Source organism: Rattus rattus, chromosome X (genome assembly GCF_011064425.1).
Source record: "Rattus rattus isolate New Zealand chromosome X, Rrattus_CSIRO_v1, whole genome shotgun sequence".
In the NCBI taxonomy this organism is placed as follows: domain Eukaryota; kingdom Metazoa; phylum Chordata; class Mammalia; order Rodentia; family Muridae; genus Rattus; species Rattus rattus.
Window position 1 is genome coordinate 41,239,667 of NC_046172.1, and position 24,298 is coordinate 41,263,964.

The 24,298-nt window shown below is 42.9% G+C and overlaps 2 protein-coding genes and 1 pseudogene across 2 annotated transcripts; all 3 read right to left on the reverse strand.

The window, feature by feature from the left end:
• Positions 1-6,810: 6,810 nt before the first annotated feature.
• Positions 6,811-8,743, reverse strand: LOC116887846 (annotated as a pseudogene).
• An 88-nt stretch (positions 8,744-8,831) lies between these two features.
• On the reverse strand, positions 8,832-10,715 carry LOC116887847 (protein NYNRIN-like). The gene is made up of 2 exons (XM_032889353.1): positions 10,361-10,715; positions 8,832-9,625 (listed from the first exon to the last, which is right to left on the reverse strand). The coding sequence occupies exons 1-2, from the start codon at positions 10,713-10,715 to the stop codon at positions 8,832-8,834; spliced, it is 1,149 nt and encodes a 382-aa protein (XP_032745244.1).
• A 2,009-nt stretch (positions 10,716-12,724) lies between these two features.
• LOC116887849 lies at positions 12,725-13,998 on the reverse strand. Its single transcript, XM_032889354.1, is given in 3 exon segments — positions 12,725-13,840; positions 13,842-13,881; positions 13,883-13,998. Coding segments are annotated over 3 exon segments (1,272 nt in total).
• Between the last annotated feature and the right edge of the window lie 10,300 nt (positions 13,999-24,298).

A 24,298-nucleotide genomic window follows, 5' to 3' on the forward strand; every position in this document is an offset into this window, starting at 1 on the left:
TAGATAGATAGATAAATAAATAAATAAATAAATAAATAAATAAATAAAAGAAAAAGTAGTGATAGAAAGATACTATTATTTCCTAATAAAATTTACCATATTCAAAAAATAGAAAGAAAACTCAGATTATCATAATTCTAAAAAATTAACATAGAATGATAAAGAAAATAACCATAGATTCAGGATATATTCCAGTGTGTTTTGACTTTCAGACACAAGAGTGTTCCTATAAAACAAATGAGTTTTATCCCAACAAATATTGTTTATATGTTGATACGTTATGTTTATCATATTGTTTTTGCTTATAGGATTCTGCCTAATCATTCAGAATGTACATGATCATTAATAAACAGTCACTCCTCTAGTTTTTATACAAAATTAAGCATCACACGAAGGATGAACAAAATGTGAATGCTTCACCTCTTCTTAAAAAGGGGAACAAAAATATCCATAGGAGGGGATAGGGAGGCAAAGTTTAGAGCAGAGACTGAAGGAATGACAATTCAGAGCCTGACCCACATGTGGACTATATATAAATACATCCACCAAAACTAGATAAGATGGACGAAGCTATGAAGAGCATGCTGACAGCTACTGGGTATAGAACTCTCCTGAGAGACACAGCCAGAGCATGTCAAATACAGAGGCAAATGCTAGCAACAAACCATTGATCTGAGAATAGGACCCCTGTTGGAGGAATTAGAGAAAGGACTGAATGAGCTGAAGGGGCTTGCAACACCATAAGAACAATGCCAACCAACCAGAGCTCCCAGGGACTAAACCACTACCCAAAGACTGTATATGGAGTGACCCTTGGCTCCAGCTGCATATGTAGCTGAGGATGGCCTTGTTGTACACCAATGTGAGGAGAAGCCCTTGGTCCTGCCAAGATTGGACCCCCAGTGTAGGGGATTTTCAGGAGTGGGGCGGTAAGGGGGGTTGATGGGGAGGGGAAAACCCTTATAGAAGGGGAAAGGTGGTGTTAGGGGACTAATGGACAGGAAACCGGGAAAGGGAATAATGTAAATAAGGAATACCCAATTTTTAAAAAATTGAAAAAAAATAAATAAAAAGAAAAGAAAAATTGGCATTCCATTAAAAAAGGAAACAAAAAAAGAAAAAAAAGCATCTTCATTTGGGAAAACGTTGTTAGGAACCAACTCAGATCTTTTGGATATTTCTGAAACAATATAATATTTAATTTTTTTTTACAAATGGTCTAATTTAAAGTGACGTGTTTGATGGTATTACAATTAATAAAATATATAAGTAACTTAACTATATTATCTATTAAATTAGGAATATTTTAAAATATTTAATTTTGTTCTTAATCGATTATGAGAAGTTCAATTTCATGTATGAACAATGCATGCAAAATGCAAAGATTTATTATTATTCAGGATTAAAATACAAGATATAGTTCTTGGAAAAATAGCTTTATATATCATAATAATTTTATAGATATTTGATACTATGTTGTGTGATAGAAAGCATATATTTTAAAACGAACTTATATATTCTCATTTAATCACTAAAATACTGATGGTATAAAACAGCTAATCATTTTAACAAGAATTTCAGACGTGCTTTGGGATCCTTTTCTTTTGAATATAGCCTAGTATGCCATTTTTAGAATCCTTTAAACATGTTGAATGTCAAATAATTCCTTTTTTTAAGTAAACTGAATTCATAGATATAACTTAAGATCTTTTTCAAAATTACAACCTAAAATATGATGTAAATGTATCATAGATCACATTTTTATAGAATTAAGACACACTTTAAACAAAGAAATTATGATTATGAGAGGAGAACAAACTCTATTCATTCTTTGAAGTAAAACAAATATAGAAATTGTTGAACATGTAAATAATTCTGTTTGTAAAATGTATCTTATATCACTATAATGACATTATTTGAGGATAAAATGAAAAATTCTAAGGAAAAAATTACCTGTGCTTTAATTTTGGTGTAGTCAATATTTTTACATTGATTTTTTTTATCTGAAATATCTCAATGACTTATTTGTATATATACTATATTTCTGTACAAGTTACTCATGTTAACACACAAAACATAGACTTCAAAAATTTAACCATCCTTTGATTGAAATGGAAAGAATATAGTATGAACTTAATTGACAAAAGTGAATCATTTTTCAAAACATTAAAGTTGCCAAATTTAGTTAAATAGTTGGCATCCATAAAATTGCTATTCTTATAAAATATATTTTTATAGTTATGATTTAAAACATTACCATCTTTTAGTATATTTGAATGACTATATGAGTTTTTACAATGTATTAATAATATACTCATTTATTTCTAAGAATATTGCTATTCTTAATTAGAATAAATGAGATATATCCAAGGCAATATGCCATGCAGCTCTTCAATGAACAAATTAAATCACTTTATATGCTGGAGACTGAGACCAGATGTCTTTTATGACTGTAAATTAAATAATTATGGTGCCATGTTTTCATATTCTATGATCAACAGACCTAAGAATTTCCTACAATGAATGTTCTACCATGTTAATATCGGGGGAAATTGAATTTCCAATTAGGTATTACTAATTGTGCTTTTTTTCAGTCTGTTTGTATTGGATGTAGTATTTAAACAAACAAAAGAAAAATATGTTGATCTAATAGCCAATACCAAATAAATTGGAAATTTACATATTGTCATTTAATGACTAAACCATGAAATATATTTTATAACGTAAACTACCTTGAAGTTCCATTTGTAAATACTGTTCCCAGTCTGTGTAAGTTTCTTTGTTTAAATTCTTTTGTTTTTCTAATTCAGTGTGTTCAATTTTTAAGTTGGTTATTTTATGTCTTCTCTTATTCAGAATTGAGTCTTTTCTTTCGTTTATTTTTAAGATTATATTTTACTTATAACATTGAGCCCTTTTATTTCCTCTGCCCCTATATTTTCTCCACTCTCCTTAAAATGTATGACCTCTGTTTTCATTAATTGCTATTACATGCATATATATTATGTATACATAGAAATATTCCCTAAATATTCTGTGCTTAATACATATAATGTTACTTGTGTAGATATTCTGAGGATTGATCATTTGATATTAAACAACTAATTAATGTATTTTTCCCTGGGGAGGACCACCTCTCCTATTCCAAGCTTTACTCAGTTGCCTGTATTATGAGTCTCATAGAAACTGAAATGTTTCACACTGCCTTATACATAATTATACCTTAATTATAGTAACCTAAACACCTACTCTACTGTCAAGTGAATATAATGTGTCATGTCAGGTTTGAGTGAGGTTCTGGGTTAGTTTTTTTAGGTAAAATTTATTTTCAATAGAAACTAAGCCATTACCCAAAGATTATACATGGACTGACCCTGGGCTCCAACCTCATTGGTAGCAATGAATAGCCTAGTAGGAGCACCAGTGGTAGGGGAAGCCCTTGGTTCTGCCAAGACTGAACACCTAGTGAACATGATTGTTGGGGGGAGAGTGGTAATGTGGGGAGGATGGGGAATAACAATTGAAATGTAAATAAGAAATACTCAAGTTAATAAAGATAAAAAATTAAAAAAAAAGAAATTTCAGCAAGAAATGTTAGCTCAAACATTGAATGGTTTAAAGTAAATTTAAAAATAAATTACTGTTCAGTCCAAATGTGTGGCTTAAGAGTAAAATAATTACCTGTTACTCACAAGGCCTTGTGTTTGTACTTCAAATGAGAAATTCCTTCATAACTCAAATTTAAGTTGTTTATTTTTAATATTCTAAGGGACTTAATTCTTTAATTAAGGTTGAAAAATTAAAACTATAGCTCAAAAATGGGTGCAAATTTTACCAATTCATTTTTGTTTAAAATATTTAAAATGAGTGCTTGATACTGGTATTTAGAAGCACTCCTTGAAAGATAATTCTGGAAAGTAGACTCATTCTAATCACATACTTTGAAAGAGTAAATCCAGAAGGTCAGGAAAATGAAGGGAAATAAGCAGTTGTCAGGGGTGAAAAATATGGGGAAACTTTAGAATGTCCCAGAGACCTAGCATGGGGAAGGCTCACAGAACTCAGTGTAAGTAGCCTTAGCCCAAATATCCAAAGTGAGAATATAGAACCTGAAGAGACGATCTCCCTTAGTTAGACAGGGTACACAGTAGTGATTGGGACACTTACCCACTTTCAAAGTTTTGTCCCAAAATTGTCGTTGACAAAAAGAAGTGCAGGAACAAAAATGGGACAGAGACTTGAATAAATAACACACCAGTGATTGACCCTACTTGAGATCTATCCCATGGATGGGCACCAAAACTGACACCATTACTGATACTATACTGTGCTTGCAGAATGGAACTTGACATGTCTGTCCCTGAGAGACTTTACCAGCAGCTGACTGAGACAGATGCAGATAATCACAGACAAGCATTGGGCTGGGGACAGTGACCCCTAACCTAGTAGTAGAGAAATTATTGAAGGATCTGAAGGGGATGGCAACCTCGAAAGAAGACCAACAGTCTAAACTAACCTGGAGGCTTGGGCACTCCCAGGGACTAAGCTACTAACAAAAGAGCATACATGGGCTGGTCTAAATCCCCCAGCACATATGGTGCAGAGGACTGCCTTATCTCCAGTGGCAGAGAATGTGCCTAATCCTGTAGAGACTTGATACCTGAGAGAGGGGGATGCCCAGGTGTCTGGGGCACACTCTCATATGTGAAGAGAAGGGGAATGAGGGAAGGCTTCTGTGAGGAGGAATTGATAAAGGGGAGGCAATATTTGGGATGTAAATAAATAATGAATTTTTAAATAATAAGGAAATGTAATTCTGTTTTGGGGGTTTCTTTTTTGTTTTGTTTTCATTTTGGGGGTTTCCTTCTTTTAGCCTCCAAGTGCACTAAGATAGGTCCCTTATTCGTAGTACCCTCCTTGTAACATTTGACTCATTATGGAAAGTCACATGTCAAAGTATGTAAATGATTTTTACAAGAGCTGTTCCCTTGGTCAATCTATTTCAGTTGTTAACTTTCAGTAAATAAAAAGTAAAACATATAAATAAAACCCTAAAATCTACTGACATATTTACCTGCATGATAATAAAATAGGAGGCTCTGATGATTTGTATATGCTTAGCCCAGAGAGTGGCACTGTTGGGAGGTGTGGCTTTTTTGGGGTAGGCGTGGGCTTTAATACTCTTGTCCTTGCTGCCTGGAAGTGAACATGATGCTAGCAATCTTCAGATGAAGATATAACCCTCTCAGCTCCTTCTGCACCATACCTGCCTTGATGGGAATCTTGATGATACTGGACTGAATCTCTGAACTTGTAAGCCAGCCCAATTAAATGTTGTCCTTATTATAAGAGTTCCCTTGGTCATGACATACAGTTCACAGCAATAAAACCCTAGCAAAGACTAGTTGGTACCAGGGCCTTTGGTATTGCTATGATAGGCCTGACCATTCTTTTATTTGGAAAAATGTGGATAGTGGGACTTTCGATTTGGAAAGTGGTGGGATGTTTTAAGTAGGGATTAAATAAGGTATCCTAGTAGGAATATGGAATATGTTGCTGAGAGTGATGTAAACTGCAGACCTGGCCCAAGAAGTTTCAGTGGTGAAGAATTTCAGTAAGTGGCGTAGAGACTGTTTTTGTGGTATTTTGGTGAAGAATGAGGCTGCTTATTTGAAGAGTCTTCCTGAGAATATAGTGAAGAGACTCAGATTAACTGCCTTGACAAAGGAAGTCTCAGAAATGCACATAATAGACTTTGTTCTCTGGTTAAGTCACATGAAGAGCATTTTGAACAAGCATAACAAGCTTAGAAAGGAAAAATATAAAAATATATGGTTCAAGTATTAAAAGGGTACCAGAAAGTGCAATGGAACTGAATCCTTTGTTCTAGGGGATAGCAGATTAGGGATTTTAGGACAAGATACTAACCAGCTAAATTTAGATCCAGGCGTGGTGGTACACAACCTTGATCCCAGGAGACAATGCCAAACAGATCACTGAGTTCAAGGCTAGCCTGGGTCAAAGCAGGCTCTATGTGAAGAAAAGCTTAAATCCAGGTAAGGTTGTACACACCTTTAATCCCAGCATTACAGGAGACAGAGTCATGCAGATCACTACATTCAAGGTCAATCTACAGAGCAAGTTCCAAGTTTGGGCAGTGAGGGAGTTGGAAAACAGAAAACTAGTAATAAAATAAGAGGGAACACATGTTCCAGCCCCAGCAAGCAGTCTTGGCCATGTGGTTCTGGCTTTACTCCATAATAGAAGGGACTACTGGAATAATTGATGCTGGAAAAGTGGTGCTAAGAAATTAGTACTAATTAAGAAGAGACCAGCATCACTGAGATGAAATCTCCTAGGAAGTGTTTTCTGAAAGCACAAAGAAGTTGTGTTCTAAGGTTGTAATGAAAAGTTCTCAGGGAGAACTTTCCCTCGGGAAGGAGACCCTCCAACTCAATGACCAGACCGAGACCACAGGATGCAATCAGCAAGAGGATTTGGTTTATTGTCGGGATACACAGGCACCTGTGGGCGCTTCAGTCACTCGGGGGACTGGCACGCCCAGCGGAACCAAGGATGGGCTTTTTATAGGATTCTGGGGAGCAGAAGCAAGCATACAGAAGCAGATGCATGGTTACAGGGATATAATTGGTGGATTCTAATGTGGCAAGGGTTCAGCCCAGGGGCAAGTTCCCTAGCTACCTTCCTGGAACATAACGGCTGACTCGGCCCCCCACCAGGGTGTGGGACCTCTCCCGGGGCTTTCCACATTCCTCTTTCTCATTGTCAGGCGCTCAACCACAGTCGTCCTGTCGCCAGGCCTTCAACCACACACATCCTGCTTGGCAGCCGCTGTGTACTCAGTGTTCTAGCCTTTCCCTGAACCAGTCATCTTAAGTACAGCCTTGCAAAATGGCGTTACTGCTGCTAAGCTGGGGTCTTTCATTCCCCCATTTTTTTGCTAACTTTGAGTGAAATCCTTCACTCGACTTGGTCAAGAAATCTCTGTCTCTTGTTGTCTCAGCCTATGGTACTGCTGCGTCAGTACGAGGGTCTGAATGACTGAAAGTCTATCCCTCATGAACTGTACCAGCCTATTAAGGATGCAGGGTCCAAAAAGAAGAATTAGGAGAAGAATAAGTAGGGGTCCCATCAGGGTAGACAGGAGGGTAGCAAACCAAGGGGATCGGTTAAACCACCCCTCGAACCACCCCTGCTGGGAATCAAACAGTTTTTGTCTTTGGGCCAGGCGTTCTCGAAGCTTAGCCATATTATCTCTTACTATTCCATTATGGTCTGCATAGAAACAGCACTCTTCTTTTAGAGCAGCACATAATCCACCCTCTCGGAGGAACAACATATCTAGCCCTCGTCTATTTTGGAGGACCACTTCAGACAACAATGTCAAGGACTTTTCTAATGCACTCACAGACTCTTCTATAACTTTAAGATCTGCATTCATGGCTGCTTGTAGCTGACGGAAATGACCAGTTTCTATGAGTGCAGTGGTCCCGGTCCCTATACCCGCAGCCACTCCCCCCAAGGTGATTCCTCCTAGGAGTAAAGCTAAGGTCAGGGTGGCAGGCTTTCGTCGGAATCGAGTCTGTCTCTCGAAAACCGAGTATATATACTCGGATTCATGGTAGGTGACTTTGGGCCAAATTTCTACTAATACTCAATAGTCAGAGGATTGATTGAGGACTGTGGCTGAGATGCAGGGTGTTAGTCCAGTGTTGCAGGCCCAGTATGTGCCTTTTGGGGCTGCCAAGAAGTAGCTCCCAGTGGGAACCTTCTGAGTGGTGTTGCAGAGGGTCTGGTGTGTGTGGGGTACATTCCCCAAGCAGAGCCCTCGTCCCGAGACCTCGGGAAGAGTTAGTTTGTGGCTGGGGGTATTGGCACAGCTGTCTGGGGCAGCAGTCAGGTTGGTATAATTTCCAATGACTGCCACCCCTTCATAATAGGGCGGACCGGAAACGAGGCACAACCAACACTCCTGAGTCCTAGAAGGGTCTGAATAGTTGAGAGCCAGATATGCACCAGCCACCAAATTGAGTAATTGATCCCCGGTGCCCGGCGACGGGGAGATCAAAATGGTGGAGCCCCCCATTGTGGAGAAGGGGCTTGTAGGGGTTCTACCAGGGGCCTGAGTGACTTTAGGCAATGACGGGGGTTGGGCCTGTGCCGGGAGCGAGGGAGGCTTCTGATCTGGTAGAACTAGGTTGGGTCCAATGGGTCGGGTGGCCAGGGGAGAGACTTGTCTATTTAGAGAGAACAGACCCACCGGATTGGTCCCTGTGACGTATAAGTGCAGGCCCCAAGATTTGGGCCTGTCCCAAGTCGCTCTCCTACCTGAGTTGGTGAAGTGGAGGATGAGGGGATTGCATTTCGCGCCCCGTTTACACAAGGTGTAAGGAAGCCGACCTTCTCGTTTCAGAGTTATCAGGTCCCAAGAGGAGGATGGCTTCCAATATGCATCCCCAGTAGTCTCACATCCCCACTGGGCACAGTACCCACTCCCCGGCCCTCCACACTGCCGGCTCACTCTGTGTCCAGGGCAAACGTAGATCTCCTTGCTGTGGGAAGCCGGGCTGCAACCATAGTAGGTGGTTGAGGGATGCCAATTATGGGTAGTGCCAGGCTCCCACTTGTAGTCTACCACATCACAAAGGTCAAAGTATAAGGGAGGGAAGGCATCGGCCAGCGTCCCCCTTATGGAGGTAGCATTAGCCAGCCTTCCTGTCATGAGATTAGTGACTGTCCAGGTAATGTTATAAATGTGGTGGGGGCTTATTCCCCCACTGACTCCAGGCCACAAAAGGAAGAACTACGAACTAGGAAGAACCACGTAGGAGTTTTAACTTTAAGGGGTTTGGAGTGCGCTGAACTCTCCATGTCTGGGGTGTAGTGTTGTGATTAGTCAATTCCTCAGACCGGACTGCCTTGACGTGTGATGCGTGGATCCAAGCCGCGATTCCGTCTACCTTTAGGGCGGTCGGGGTAGTCAGGAGGACGGTGTAGGGCCCTTTCCACCGTGGCTCGAGATTCTTGGTCTGGTATCTGCGCACCCACACTGTGTCTCCAATCTGGAACGGGAGTGGCACCACCGGATGCTCAAGCTTGTCCTGGTAAGCAGCGGCCAGAGGTTTCCAGACGTCTCTCTGCACGATCTGTAGGGCCTGTAGATGGGCCCTCAGAGAAGGCCTGTCAGCAAAATCAGCAATGTTTGAATCAAAGAAATGGACAAATGGGGGTGGTGCTCCATACATTATTTCAAAGGGAGTTAGACCATGGGGGCCCGGGGTGTTCCGGGCCCGATATAGAACTAGGGGAAGGAGGGCCACCCAGTCCTTTGAGCCAGTTGCAAGCGTAAGTTTGGATAAAGTCTCCTTAATTGTTCTATTCATGCGTTCTGCCTGACCTGAACTCTGGGGTCTATAGGCACAATGTGATTTCCAATCAATCCCCAGTAATTTGGCCACCAACTGACTTACTTGGGAGACGAAAGCGGGTCCGTTGTCCGACCCCAACGCTTGTGGCATGCCATACCTGGGAAAGATTTCCTCGAGGAGCTTCTTGGTGACCATCTTTGCAGTCTCGTGCTTTGTGGGGAAGGCTTCGACCCATCCTGAGAAGGTGTCTACAAACACTAGGAGATACTTGTATCCATACATACCTGGTTTAATTTCAGTAAAATCAATTTCCCAATGGATGCCGGGACGGTGTCCCCTAGGACGAACTCCTTGTCCAATCATGGTCTTTCCCGGGTTAACCTGAGCGCACACTTTGCAACTCTCAGTCACCTTTTGTATTGCTTTGTCCCGATTCAAAAAACACAGATTTATCTCTTCCCGATCTAGTAAGGTTTTCATCTTCTTAAACCCCAAATGGGTTAATTTATGTAGAAAGGAGATCAATTCAAAAGTCATTTTTATTGGCATAACTGTCTTTCCTTTGTAGACCCACTGTTTTAGTTGAGGGTGGTAGATGGCCCCCATTTTTTCTAGGAGCCCTATGTCCTCATGGGTATAAACCCAACTGGTTTGTCCCACTGGTGGGGGCGTGGGTTGGTCTGGGTTATTTAAGGGCAAGATTTGTTTGCTCACGGCCGCTTCTCTCGCCGTGGCATCGGCCAGCCGGTTTCCTCGTGCCTCTGGGTTGTGCCCTTTCTGGTGTCCTGGACAATGCATAATACTCAGTCTCTTGGGCAAGAATAGGGCTTCTAAGAGGGCCAGAATTTCAGCCTTATTTTTGATGTCCTTACCCTCAGATGTGAGCAGCCCCCACCTCCGGTAGATCTCCCCGTGGATGTGTGCCGTGGCAAAGGCATAACGGCTGTCTGTATATACATTTAGCCTCTTACCTTTTGCCATCTTGAGCGCCTGAGTCAAGGCGATGAGTTCAGCCCGTTGTGCGGAGGTACCAGCAGGCAGGGCTTTCGCCCAAATCACTTTGTCCTCCGTAGTGACCGCAGCTCCAGCCTTTCGCTCTCCCTCTGCCAAGAAGCTGCTGCCATCCATGTACCATGTGTGGTCAGCATTCTGAAGAGGCTGGTCCGATAGGTCCGGCCTGGTTCCATGTACTTCTGCGAGGATTTGTAGGCAGTCATGCTGTTCTGCCTCCTCTGGTAGAGGAAGCAAGGTGGCAGGTTTGAGAGCGACTACGGGCCCAAATTGAACCCGTGCTGCATCCAGTAACAAGGCTTGGTAGTGGGTCATGCGGGAATTAGAGAGCCAGCGGTCTGGGGGGCTGCTTTATCAAGGCCTCCACTGCGTGGGGTGCTAGGATGGTGAGTTGCTGTCCCAAAGTCAATTTTCCAGCGTCCTTGATCAGGACAGCAATAGCAGCCACCATCCTCAGGCACGGTGGCCAGCCGGAGGCCACAGGGTCCAATTTCTTAGACAGGTAGGCCACAGGACGTTTCCAGGGTCCCAACCTTTGTGTTAGGACCCCTTTAGCCTACCCCTGTTTCTCATCTATGAACAGTTCAAAAGGTTTGGTAATATCAGGGAGACCCAAGGCAGGGGAGGACAATAAGGCCTGTTTGATGTTTTCAAATGCTTTTTGCTGCTCTGGTCCCCACTGGAAGAGCACCCCCGGTTTAGTGAGGGGGTACAAAGGGGCTACCATTTCAGCAAACCCAGGAATCCAGAGGCAGCAGAATCCCGCCGTCCCCAAGAACTCTCGTAGCTGTCGGCCATTCTTGGGGGCAGGGATGCCGGCCTGTTTCCTGGCCGGGGTCAGCCATCGCTGTCCATCCCGTAGCTGGTAGCCTAAGTAAGTAACCTGGGTCTGGCAAATTTGAGCCTTTTTGGCAGAGGCTCGGTAGCCCAATCGTCCCAAAGTCTGTAAGAGGGATTCAGTTCCCTGTTGGCATGCAGTTTCAGAAGTGGCCGCTAAGAGGAGGTCATCTACATACTGCACGAGTATGAGGGTGGGGTGCTGAACTCTAAAGTCAGCTAAGTCCCGATGTAAGGCCTCATCAAAGAGCGTTGGGCTGTTTTTAAACCCTTGAGGCAGTCTTGTCCAAGTTAATTGTCCTGAAAGCCCTATTTCAGGGTCTTTCCACTCAAAGGCAAATAAGGGTTGGCTTTTCGGGCTCAGCCGGAGGCAAAAGAAGGCATCCTTCAGGTCCAAAACCTTATACCAAGTATGTGTAGGGGGCAGTGTACTGAGCAAATTGTAAGGGTTTGGAACAGTCGGATGAATATCTTCTACCCTCTTGTTGACCTCTCTCAAGTCTTGTACTGGCCTATAATCTCCAGTGCCGGGTTTCTTAACAGGCAGAAGAGGCGTATTCCAAGGCGACCGGCAGGGGACTAGAATGCCTTGATCCAGAAGCCTCGTAATGTGAGGCCTTATACCTTGATAAGCTTCATGTGACAGGGGGTATTGTTTTATGGAGACTGGAGTTGCAGTGGCCTTTAACTGTATAATTAAGGGGGGCTGTTGGAGCGCCAACCCCATCCCACCAGTCTCTGCCCAAGCCAGTGGAAAATTCGTGACCCAAGTGTCTATTTCTAGGGATTGTGGCTTGTCCTGTCCCGGTTCATATAGTCTATATTCATCCTCTAATTGCAGGGTTAGAACTTGAAGGGGAGTTCCGTGGGGGCCAGTTATTTGGGCCCCTCCTTCCTCAAAATGAATTTGTGCTTTTAGTTTGGTGAGCAGGTCACGGCCCAGCAGAGGGTATGGGCAGTCCGGAACATGTAAGAAGGAATGGGTCACCTTACTGGTAGCCAGCTGAACCCGGCGGTCTGTAGTCCATCGGTATTGTTTCCCACCAGTAGCTCCTTGTACCCAGGCCGTCTGGTCGCTGAGTTGTCCTGAAGCTCGGGTGAGGACTGAATGCTGGGCTCCTGTGTCTACCAGGAAAGTAACTGGCTGCCCCCCAACTTTAAGCGTTACCCTGGGCTCAGGGGGGGCTCCTGGCCCTGACCTCCCTAATCTTCATCTAGAGCCAAGAGGGAGGTTCGTGGTCGAGGCTTTCGGGGTCCGCCAGGCTTCTTGGGGCACTCTCTGGCCCAGTGCCCTTTCTCTTTTCAATAGGCACATTGATCTTTATCCAGCTTCAGCCCCTTTTGAGCTCCCACCCTATCTCCCTTCCTTTCCTGGCCCTGAACTACGGCGGCCAAGATTCGACTCAATTCTTTGTTTCTTTTTTTTATCTCTCTCTTCCCTCTCTCTGCGAACTCTATCTTCTTTTTCTTCCTGTGTCTCTCTTTTATTAAAAAATCCTTTCAGCTTCTTTAAGTAAATCCTGTAATGTATAGCCCTGCAAATTTTCTAATCTCTGTAACTTAGTCCTGATATCTGGTGCAGCCTGCCAGATGAAGGACATAGAGACACTCGTCATTTGTCCTGGGTCATCTGGGTCATAGGGAGTGTACATACAGTAGGCCTCCTTGAGTCTCTCTAGAAAGGCGGAGGGAGTTTCCCCTGCTTCCTGTAATACCTGCTTTACCTGAGCCAAATTGGTAGGGCGTCGTATAGCCCCTCGGAGACCCGCTAGGAGCAACTGGCGATAAAGGCATAGGTGTCCCTTACCTTCAGCTGTATTAAAATCCCAGCTTGGTCTCTTAAGTGGGAATGCAGCATCAATTTCCTCAGGCAGCTGGGTGGGACGCCCATCATCCCCCAAAACATGCTTTCTGGCCTCTAGGAACACTCTCTGTTTTTCTTCTGAGGTTAAGAGGGCCTGTAAGAGCTGTTGGCAGTCATCCCAAGTAGGCTGGTGGGTAAGTAAAACAGATTCTATTAGGTCGGTGAGTGCCACCGGATCCTTGGAGAAAGAAGGATTGTGTTGTTTCCAATTGTAAATGTCAGCTGCTGAAAATGGCCAGTATTGGGTCTGGCCACTGGTTCCCTGTCTAAGTGGGAAAGCCTGGGAGGTTGAATCTGACATCACCTCGTGCTTACTGCGCAATCTCCCTGCGACAGGGGAGAAACCCTCATCAGACTGTGGTCCGGCAACTGATCTGGCCGGCGGCTCTGCCTCCTCAGTTTCAGCCAGGCCTGTAGGTAAACGATATGGGGGAGGAGGGTCTTCAGAGAGAAGATCTATAAGAGGGGAGTTTGGATCCGCCGGGAGGACAGGTTTCTTAGAAGGCTCTGATTTAATTAGAGTGGGGTAGAGAGAGGAAGACATGGCCGGTGGGCCGGGCGGGGCCGAGGGGACAGGCTGGGGGTTGAGGGGAGGCCAATTTGGGTCCACGAAGGGTTCCGCCCAAGGGGGGGGTTCTAAAGCGAGACTCTCCCAAGTGATAATATAAGGAACCTGGTCAGGATGTCCGTGGAAGACCCGATCTTTAACCTGTAAAATAATGGTCTTATTAAATGTGCCATTCACTGGCCATCCCACTCCGAAAGTGGGCCACTCGGATGTGCAGAGGTCTGCCATTTTCCTTTTTTAACCTCGACGGACTGGTTGTGTGCCCGGTCGTGGACGTCTTTCCAATGGTCAAGAGTGAGACTTAGGGGCGTTGTTAGAGACTGTTCCATATTAGTTCTAAGGAGGTTAGGACACAAAAAAACAAACAACACCAACAGTTAAACAAGCAACAGACAGGCGTGCTGCGCGGTTTGGTACCAAACTGAAAGCAAAAAGTCAGATGGAGGTGGCAAAGGTCCGGGGCCCTCTGAAAGCCAAAAATACAGACAGAGGTGCCGTAAGTCCGGATCCTCCTCCTCCAACCAGAGTCCCAGATTGAGCCCCGAAAAGTCGGGCCCCTAGCACCCTTGGAACGTCTTCCAGGGCTGCGGGGTGAGAAGTCCGAGCTCGTCAGCTCATTCTTCGTCCCGCCCAAATTCAAAACAACCTAGCTGAGCGCTCACAGAACAGACAGAATAGGGCAGAATGAGACAGAATCAGACAGACGCCGGCCGGCTTACCTCCCAGTGGGTGGTCGGTGGTCCCTGGGTGGAGGACCCCTATCCCGGATGAGCCCCCAATTGAAAAGTTCTCAGGGAGAACTTTCCCTCGGGAAGGAGACCCTCCAACTCAATGACCAGACCGAGACCACAGGATGCAATCAGCAAGAGGATTTGGTTTATTGTCGGGATACACAGGCACCTGTGGGCGCTTCAGTCACTCGGGGGACTGGCGCGCCCAGCGGAACCAAGGATGGGCTTTTTGTAGGATTCTGGGGAGCAGAAGCAAGCATACAGAAGCAGATGCATGGTTACAGGGATATAATTGGTGGATTCTAATGTGGCAAGGGTTCAGCCCAGGGGCAAGTTCCCTAGCTACCTTCCTGGAACATAACGGCTGACTCGGCCCCCCCACCAGGGTGTGGGACCTCTCCCGGGGCTTTCCACATTCCTCTTTCTCATTGTCAGGTGCTCAACCGCAGTCGTCCTGTCGCCAGGCCTTCAACCACACACATCCTGCTTGGCAGTCGCTGTGTACTCAGTGTTCTAACCTTTCCCTGAACCAGTCATCTTAAGTACAGCCTTGCAAAATGGCATTACTGCTGCTAAGCTGGGGTCTTTCAGTAACTCCTGATGCAGTTGTACTTGGTAATGTGTAAGAATCACCCAGGTGGTATTTGTGTCGAAGCATGAAGGGGTCATGAAAAGCATCTGAGGCTTGACACTGTGAAAAGCAATGGAAAACCATTGGTGAAGGTGCATCTTCAGTTTCTCTTGATGGTCCAGGATTGAAGAGGTCATGCAAAGTATTTGAGGATTGGTACCATGAAGAGAGCTGTAACAGGCTATTGTAGAATCCTTGTTGCAGTGGATGAACCCAGTGTATTGAGGATGCCAGTGCCATGGGTTGATCACCAAGAAGTGGGGTGAATCAAACTGAATTTCTAGTGCTACAGAAGGCAGAGCTGGAGAAGTGATGCCAGCCCTTTAGAGGAGCCCAGAATATCATTTATGGATCCCAGAAATTGAAACAAGAAGCTCTAATATTGAAGTTACCTTGGAGACCCCAAGGGGTTTGAGATGCCAGAGCCATGGCCTATCTGCAGTGGAAATCTACTAACAGGTAGTGAAACCAGCCCAGAGGAAAAGAAGATTGTGGCAGTGAGCAAAGATGAAAAGGAGTTGGATATCTGAAAACTGATTTGATAATAGACATGGAGATGCAGTGTTTTGAATTTGCCCAGTTGTTTTCTTTCTTGATTTGGGGATTGCAGTTGAGTGATAGAATGTATCATAGAACAGACTTTGGACTTTGGACTTTTAAAATTGTTGAGACGTCTATAGACTTTGGAAACTTTGGAAGTTGAAATAATTGTACTTCTTTATCATGCTACATTTAGATACGGCCCCCATAGACTTAAAAGTTTAAACAAGCCTATGTGTGGCAGGGAGTAGCATTTGCTTGGCCCTTGAAGGGGCAACATTGGTAGGTGTGGCCTTGTTGCAGTAGCTGTGGCCTTGTGCATGTGAGCACTAATACCCTTGTCCTTGCTGCCTGGAAATTAATATTCTGATGGCAGCCTTCAGATTAATATGTACAACTCTCAGCTCCTCCTGCACCATGCTTGCCTGGATCCAGCCTCACTCCTATCTTAATTATACTGAACTGAATATCTGAACTTGTAAGCCAGTGCAATTAAATTCTGTACTTATTATAAGAGGTGCCTTGGTCAAGTCTCTTCACAGCACTAAAATCCTAACTCAGAGGCTATGCTAAATCCACCTTGGTTTTTGTCCTGTCAAATAGATAAATCTTAGCAATTTATATAATTATATGCATAATCAGATATATTTTCTTTACAATTGCCAATGATGGTAGTTAGAATTAAAATGGATTTAAATTGTCCTTATTTGGTGGAAGTGTTTTGTGAAAGAAATGGATATGTGACCATACTGAAGAAAATATGTACAAAATACAAAAATATCATAAAACTTTCAAATTGTCTTTGTTAACAGAGAAATCCCAGCTATCTTAAGGAGAGTCTAAGCATGAGCTCTATGGTTCAAAGAAAATCAAGTAAGCTAAGAAGAGTCTACTGATCTACAGAGATACACCAAAATAATAATTTAAATATTGTATAAGATGAAGTTTGTCTAAGCATACGTATTAAGGATAGTAAAGGAAAATTTTCATCAATGGTTCATGTTTTTGGTGGACAAAAAGTCAGAAGTTTCTTATTCATAACAGTATACAAAATGTAAATAATATTTATACTAAGTAATGTCCAAATAGTTTGCATACATATATGTGGGCATATGTATTGAAGGCTTTTCATGGAGAACTCTGACCTGGCCAGGTGTGAGGGTTCAGGCAAAGGAGAGAGAACTTGAGCAAGAAGGGGAAATTGCCTCTTCTATCTCCACTGCTGGTGCTGTTCCACCTCCAACTCTGCCACTGTTGTTTTAGTTGCTCCAAGACAGGGGAAGGCTAAGCCAGCAGGAGAGTGAGCAGATCTCTTCCCCAAGTGGCAGTGTTACAGCTCTTATGACAGAAGCTCTCAGACAATGGAGTAATTCTTGCACAGCTTTATTCTTCTAGATAGGATTTTTATATACAGTTTTGGCATGGGTCAGTATCTGACAGTAGGTATTTCCTATTGGCTTGGTCTAAGAGCTTGGGGATAATTTATCTGCATGTGGAAGAGCTCAGGATGCTGCTCCTATGTGACTGATGGTCAAGATCCTCTCTACAGGGGGCTGTAGGGGGGGCTGTAGTTATGTAACAGAGACCTGGTTTCCTGGGAGCTTAGGGAAATGCCTTACATCCCTTAGGGTCACTGGGATTTCAAACCTCATCTCAACCAGGAACTAGGAAATCTTTCACAGTCCATTGCCCCAAGCATAAACATATACAGTCTGATATGTTCAGCTCTTAGGATCATTGGTCCTTCTAGCAAGGAATGCCACTTTCTTTTTCCTTTTTTTTTTAATTTATTTTATTTATATTTTAAATGTTATTCCCTTTCCCAGTTTATCGTCCATAAGACCCATATCCAATCCCCTCCCCTACTCCTATAAGGATGTTCCTCTTCCCCAAACACCTCTCCTTCTAGCCTCCCCATCTTGATATTCTTCTATCCTGAGGGTCCAGCCTTGGGAGGACAGAGGGCTTCTCCTCCCATTGGTGCCCAACAAGGGCATCCTCTACTACATATGCTGCTAGAAGTATAGGTCTGTCCATGTGTAGTCTTTGAGTAGTGGTTTAGTACTTGGGATCTCGAGTTGGTGGGTATTGAATGGGACATCATAAAGCTGCAAAGCTCCTGTAAGGCAAAGTACACTGTCATTAGGACAAAACAGCAACCAACAGATTGGGAAAAGATCTTTACCAGTCCTACATCCAAAAGAGGGCTAATATCCAATATATACAAAGAACTCAAGAAGTTAGACTACTGTGCTTTGAGTGCACTCGGGGATGGATAAAGGACTCCCACCCCGTACAGGCGCCTGGGAGTAGATGCGGATTCCTACTGTTGTTTGTATTCTGTTTCTGTGTTTGGCATTCTTTTTCTTTGCCATGGGGCAGACTGTGATAACCCCTTTTTCTTTGATGGTGGACCATTGGACAGATGTTAGGAAAAGAGGATACTCTGGAATTCTGTTGGGAGGTAGAATAAGATGATCCGTCTCATCCCAGAAGCAGCTAAGGTTAAGCTGCAGTCTGGGCAAGGTACTGTGAGCCAAACAACCCTATTAAAAAAATGGGGTACAGAGCTAAACAAAGAATTCTCAACTGAGAAATAAAAAATGGCTGAGAAGTACTTTAGTACTTCAAACATCCTTAGTCATAAGAGAAATGCAAATCAAAACAACCCTGAGTTTCCACATCAGACCACTCCTAATGGCTTACCATAATAGAACACACTATTTGTTTCCACTTTCCAGAACATTTGTATGAAGTTGTGTACTCATTGTATTACAGAACATTCAATAGCTAGCTAGCTATCTGCTTTGTGAGAAAGGCCCAGCATCTGAAAATAACAGTCAATGATGGGTAAGAGAGTGATATATTCACGAATAAAGGGCCTAAGACAGGAGGGCCACCATTAGCTGCTGCCTTATCCCATGACAGACCCTGGCCACAAGATTGTCTTGGCCATGTGACAAATATCACTCCAACCTAAGACAGACGCAGTTCCCGAGAGGCTCTTCCCAGGACAAGCATGGCCATTTGGCCACCTTTTCATTTGACTATAAGGAAGGGGGAGATGTTGGGAGTGATGCCCTTGAAGCCATCCATTGTTGATGTTATTATTATGGTTAGAATTAAGCATGGAATCAGAGAAAGAACTGGAAGAGCTTGAAGGGGCTCGAGACCCCATAGTACAACAATGCCAAGCAACCAGAGCTTCCAGGGACTAAGCCACTACCTAAAGACTATACATGGACTGAACCTGGACTCTGACCTCATAGGTAGCAAAGAATATTCTAGTAAGATCACCAGTGGAAGGGGAAGCCCTTGGTCCTGCTAAGACTGAACCCCCAGTGAACTAGATTGTTGGGGGGAGGGCGGCAAGGGGGGAGGATGGGGAGGGGAACACACATAAAGAAGGGGAGGGGGGAGGGGGATGTTTGCCTGGAAACCAGGAAAGGGAATAACACTCGAAATGTAAATAAGAAATACTGAAGTTAATAAAAAAAATGTATGACTGGGTTCATGGAAAATCCCCAGCCAGCTACAGAAGACTAATACAAATCTGGTGGTTAGGATGAATGATATGATAAAGCTAAAACCAACATCCTGCTGACTAATAGATATGACAAACCTGTGACTTTCTGACAACCTGTCAACATCAGCCTACTCCCTGACCACACGAATATTGTGTCTTTGGCCTGCATAAATATTTCTTACTTCCCCCTCCCTCTGTTACCCATGTTATTATATAAATTCAGCCTTGGGGAAAAATAAAATTGTCGCCTTGATCAGACTCTTGTCTTGGCGTCCTTCTTCACATCCCTTGTCCCCCATTCTCTTCCAGGTACCCTCTGATATCCATTGTTTACAGTAGAAAGATATGATGTTTTTTTTTTTAATTTCCTCACATTCTGATGTTAAGTGTGCCTTTTCTTTTCTGATTTTGTTAATTTGAATACACACTCTGTGCCTTTTTGTTAGTCTGGCTAGGGGTTTATCTATCTTGTTGATTTTATCAAAGAACCAACTTTTGGTTCTGTTGATTCTTTCTATGGTCCTTTTTGTTTCTACTTGGTTGATTTCAGCTCTGAGTTTGATTATTTCCTGCCTTCTACTCCTCTTGTGTGTATTAGCTTCTTTCTGTTCTTGAGGTTTTAAGTGTTCCCTCAAGTTGTCCATGTGTGGTCTCTCCTGTTTTGTTTTGTTTTGTTTTGTTTTGTTTTGTTTTGTTTTGTTTTGTTTTGTTGCAGGCACTCAGAGCTATGAGTTTTCCTCTTTGTACTGTTGTCATTGTGTCCCATATGTTTGGGTGTTTTGTGCCTTCATTTTCTTTAAGGTGTCAAAAGTCTTTATTCTCTTTCTTGATTTCTTCTTTGACCAAGTTATCATTAAGTAGACTATTTTTCAACTTCCATGCATAGGTGGACTTTCTGTCCTTTTTAATGTTATTGAAGACCAGATTTAGTATGTGGTGATCTGATAGGATGCATAGGATTATTTATATCTTCCTGTGTCAGTTGAGGCCTGTTTTGTGACTGATTATATGGTCAACTTTAGAGAAGGTACCATGAGGTGCTGAAGAGAATGTATATCCTTTTGTTTTAGGATGAAATGTTCTATAAATATCTGTTAACTCCATTTTGTTCATAACTTCTGTTCATTTCTCTATGTCTGTTTAATTTCTTTTCCCCTGATCTGTCCATTGATGAGAATAGGATGTTAAAAGCTCCTACTATTTTGGGAGAGGTACAATGAAGTGACCCCAAAAGTTCCAACAGAGAAGTATTAAGCCTGATAAGCAACTTCAGTAAAGTGGCTGGGCATATAATTGACTCAAACAAATAAGTAGCCTTCCTCTACTCAAAGAATAAATTTGCTGAGAAAAATACCTCAGTGTGATTTAACCAAGCAAGTGAAAGATTTGTTTGACAAGAACTTCAAGCCTCTGAAGAAAGAAATTGAAGAAGATCTCAGAAGATAGAAAGACCTCCCATGCCAATGGATTGGCAGGATTAATACAGTAAAAATGACTATTTTGCCAAAAGCAATCTACAGATTCAATGCTATATATGTCAAAATTGCAACTCAATTCTTCAAAGAGTTAGAAAGAGTAATTTACACATTCATTTGGAATAGCAAAAAAACACAGGATATTGAAAAGTATACTCAACAATGAAAGAACTTCTAGGGGAATCATCATCCCTGAACTCAAGCAGTATTGCAGAGCAATAGTGATAAAACTATATGGCATTGGTACAGAGACAGGCAGATAAATCAGTGGAATAGAACTGAAGACGCAGAAATGAACCCACACACCTATGGTCACTTGATCTTTAGCAAAGGAACTAAAATCAACAAATGGTAAAAAGATAGGATGTTCAACAAATGGTGCTAGTTCAACTGGAGGTCAGCATTTAGAAGAATGCAAATCAATCTATTCTTATCACCATGTACAAAGTTTAAGTCCAAGTTGATCAAGTACCTCCACACCAAACTAATAGAAGAAAATATGGGGAACAGTTTTGATCACATGGACACTGGAGAAATTTTCCTGAACAGAACACCAATGGCTTATGATTTAAGATGAAGAACACACAAAAGGGACCTTATGATATTGCAAAGAATCTGTAAGGCAAAGGACACTGTAACTAGCATAAAACAGCAACCAACTGATTGAGAAAAGATCTTTACCATTCCTACACCTGATAGAAGGCTAATATCCAAAATACACAAATAACCCAAGAAGTTAGACCCCAGAGAGCCAAATAACCCTATTAAAAATGGGGTACAGAGCTAAACAAAGAATTCTAATCTGAGGAATATTGAATGGCCAAAAAGCACCTAAAGAAATGCTCAACATCCTTAGCGATAGTCGAAATGCAAATCAAAACAATCCTGAGATTCTACCACACACCAGTCAGAATGGCTAAGATAAAAATCCCGGTGACAACAGATGCTGGAGTGGATGTGGAGAAAGAGGAATACTCCTCCATTGTTGGTGTATTGCAAGCTGGTACAAGTCTGAAAATCAGTCTGAAGGTTCCTCGGAAAATTGAATATTCCTCTATCTAAGGACCCAGCTATTTCTCTTCAGGGCATATACCCAAAAAATGCTCCAACATACAACAAAGACACAGGCACCACTATGTTCATAACAACCTTATTTATAATCGCCAAAAGCTGGAAAGAACCTAGATGCCCTTCAACAGAGGAATGCATTTAGAAAATATGGTACATCTACACAATGGAGTAGTACTACTCGGCTATCAAAAACAATGAAATTCATAGTCAAATGAATTGAACTAGAAAATATCATCGTGAGTGAAGTAACTCAATCACAGAGAAACACAAAGGATATGCACTCACTGATAAGTAGTTATTAGCCCAAAAGCTCGAATTACACAAGATACAATCCACAGATCACATGAAGCTCAAGGTGACCAAAATGTGGATTCTTCACTCATTCTTAAGAGGGAGAAAATATTCATAGGAGGGGATATGAAGCAAAGTTTGAAGTAGAGACTGAGGGAATGGCCATTCAGAGCCTGCCCCTCATGTGGCTCATATATACAGCCACCAAAACTTGAAAAGATTGGTTAAGATAAGAACTACATGCTGACAGGAACCGGATATAGTTGTCTCCAGAGAGACACACCCAAAGCATATCAAATACAGAGGCAAATGCTAGCAAAAACCACTGATTTGAGAATGGGACCCTTGTTGGAGGAATTAGAGAAAGGATTTAAAGAGCTGAAGGGGCTTGCAATCCCATCAGAACAACAATGCCAACTAACCAGAGCCTCCAGGGACTAAGCCACTACCCAAAGACTATACAAGGACTGACCCTGGGCTCCAACTGCATAGGTAGCAATGAATAGCCTAGTAAGAGCACCAGTGGAAGGGGAAGCCCTTGGTCCTGCCAAGACTGAACCCCCAGTGAACGTGATTGTTGGGGGGAGGGCGGCAATGGGGGTGGATGGGGAGGGGAACACTCTTATAGAAGAAGTGGAGGGGGATCAGATTGGGGGCTTATGTCTGGAAACCGAGAAAGGGAACAACCTTTGAAATGTAAATAAAAATATCCAATTAAAAATAAAAAAATATTTTAGATGTCAATCTAGAAGAAGCAGAAGCAGAAGAAGCAGCAGAAGCAGCAACAGAAGAAGAAGAAGAGAAAGAAGAGGAAGAGGAGGAGGAAGAAGAGGAGGAAGAAGAAGAAAGAGGAGGAGGAGGAGGAAGAAGAGGAGGAGGAGGAAAAGGAGGAGGAAGAAGAGGAGGAGGAGGAGGAGGAGGAGGAGGAGGAGGAGGAGGAGGAGGAAGAAGAAGAAGAAGAAGAAGAAGAAGAAGAAGAAAGAAGAAGAAGAAGAAGAAGAAGAAGAAGAAGAAGAAGAAGAAGAAGAAGAAGAAGAAGAAGAAGAAGAAGAAGAAGAAGTAGTGACCAGCCTCATCATTGAGGTGAACTTTTCTGGGAAGTGTTTTCTGAAAGCACAATAAGGCTGTGTTCCAGAGATATCCAAGGTTGTACCTTCTGTTGTCAATGGACTTGGTAATGTATCAGTGACAACCAGGTGGTACTTGTTTTGAAGAAATGAAGGGGTCACGAAAAGTAGCTGGGGCTCAGCACCGTAAAAGGACATGGAAGGCCATTGTTCATGGTACATCCGCAGTTGCGATTTATGGCCAAGGACTGAAGAGGTAATGCAAAGGAGTTGAGTATTTTACACTGAAGAGAGTCTATGAGAGGCTATTGTTGAAACCTAGTTTCAGCAAAAGACAACAGTGTTTTGGAGATGCCAGTACCATGAGATGATCATGAAGAGCAGCAGCAGCAGTGAAGTACAGGCAACTGTAGCCTTGAGACAAGGTGTGTGCTACAAATTTCAGAACTGGGGAAGTGACCCAAGCCCTTGGAGGAGCTCAGAAGATCATGAGTGGATCCCAGTCATTGGATGGTTAAAGTTTGATTTTGATTTTGGTTGTGAGTGTGCCCTGATACTTTTCCCTCTAGAAGGAAGAAATTATTTTAGTGGGGCCCACAGTTAAGAGACTTTGAATTATAAAAAGACTTTGGATTTTAAAAGAGATTGGATATTTCAAAGGAATTGAAAACTTAATATGTAAGAACTTTTAAATACTGTGGGACTCTTAAATTTATGTAGATCTTGGCAATGAGTAAGAAATTAAGAGTTGAGGCTTATAGTGATACGTTTGTGTGTCATGTTGGCAAAGGGTCAATTGTACTGGCTGGTCTTGTGTGTCAACTTGACAAAAGCTGGAGTTATCACAGCAAGGAAAGGCCTCATTGAGTTCCACCTATAAACATTTTCTCAATTAGTAATCAAGTGTGGAGGGCCCCTAGTGCGTGGAGCCATCCCTGGGCTGTTAGTCTTGGGTTCTATAAAGCAAGCTGTGCAAGCCAGGGGAAGCAAGCCAGTAAGTAACATCCCTCCATCGACTGTGTATCAGCTCCTACTTCCTGACCTGCTTGAGTTCCAGTCCTGACTTCCTTTGGTGATGAACAGCATTACAGAAAGGGTAAGCTGAATAAACCCTTTCCTCCCCAACTGGTTTCTTGGTAATGATGCTTTTTGCAGGAAAACACTATCTTTGTATTTATTTGGAAGGTTTTGGATAGTGTAGCTTTTTGGCTACGGGTAGAAGAAGCAGGGAGGGCATTCTCTGCTGTGACAGAGGTAAGTAGAGTAGAAAAAGAGTGGAGAATGAGGGGAAATCTGT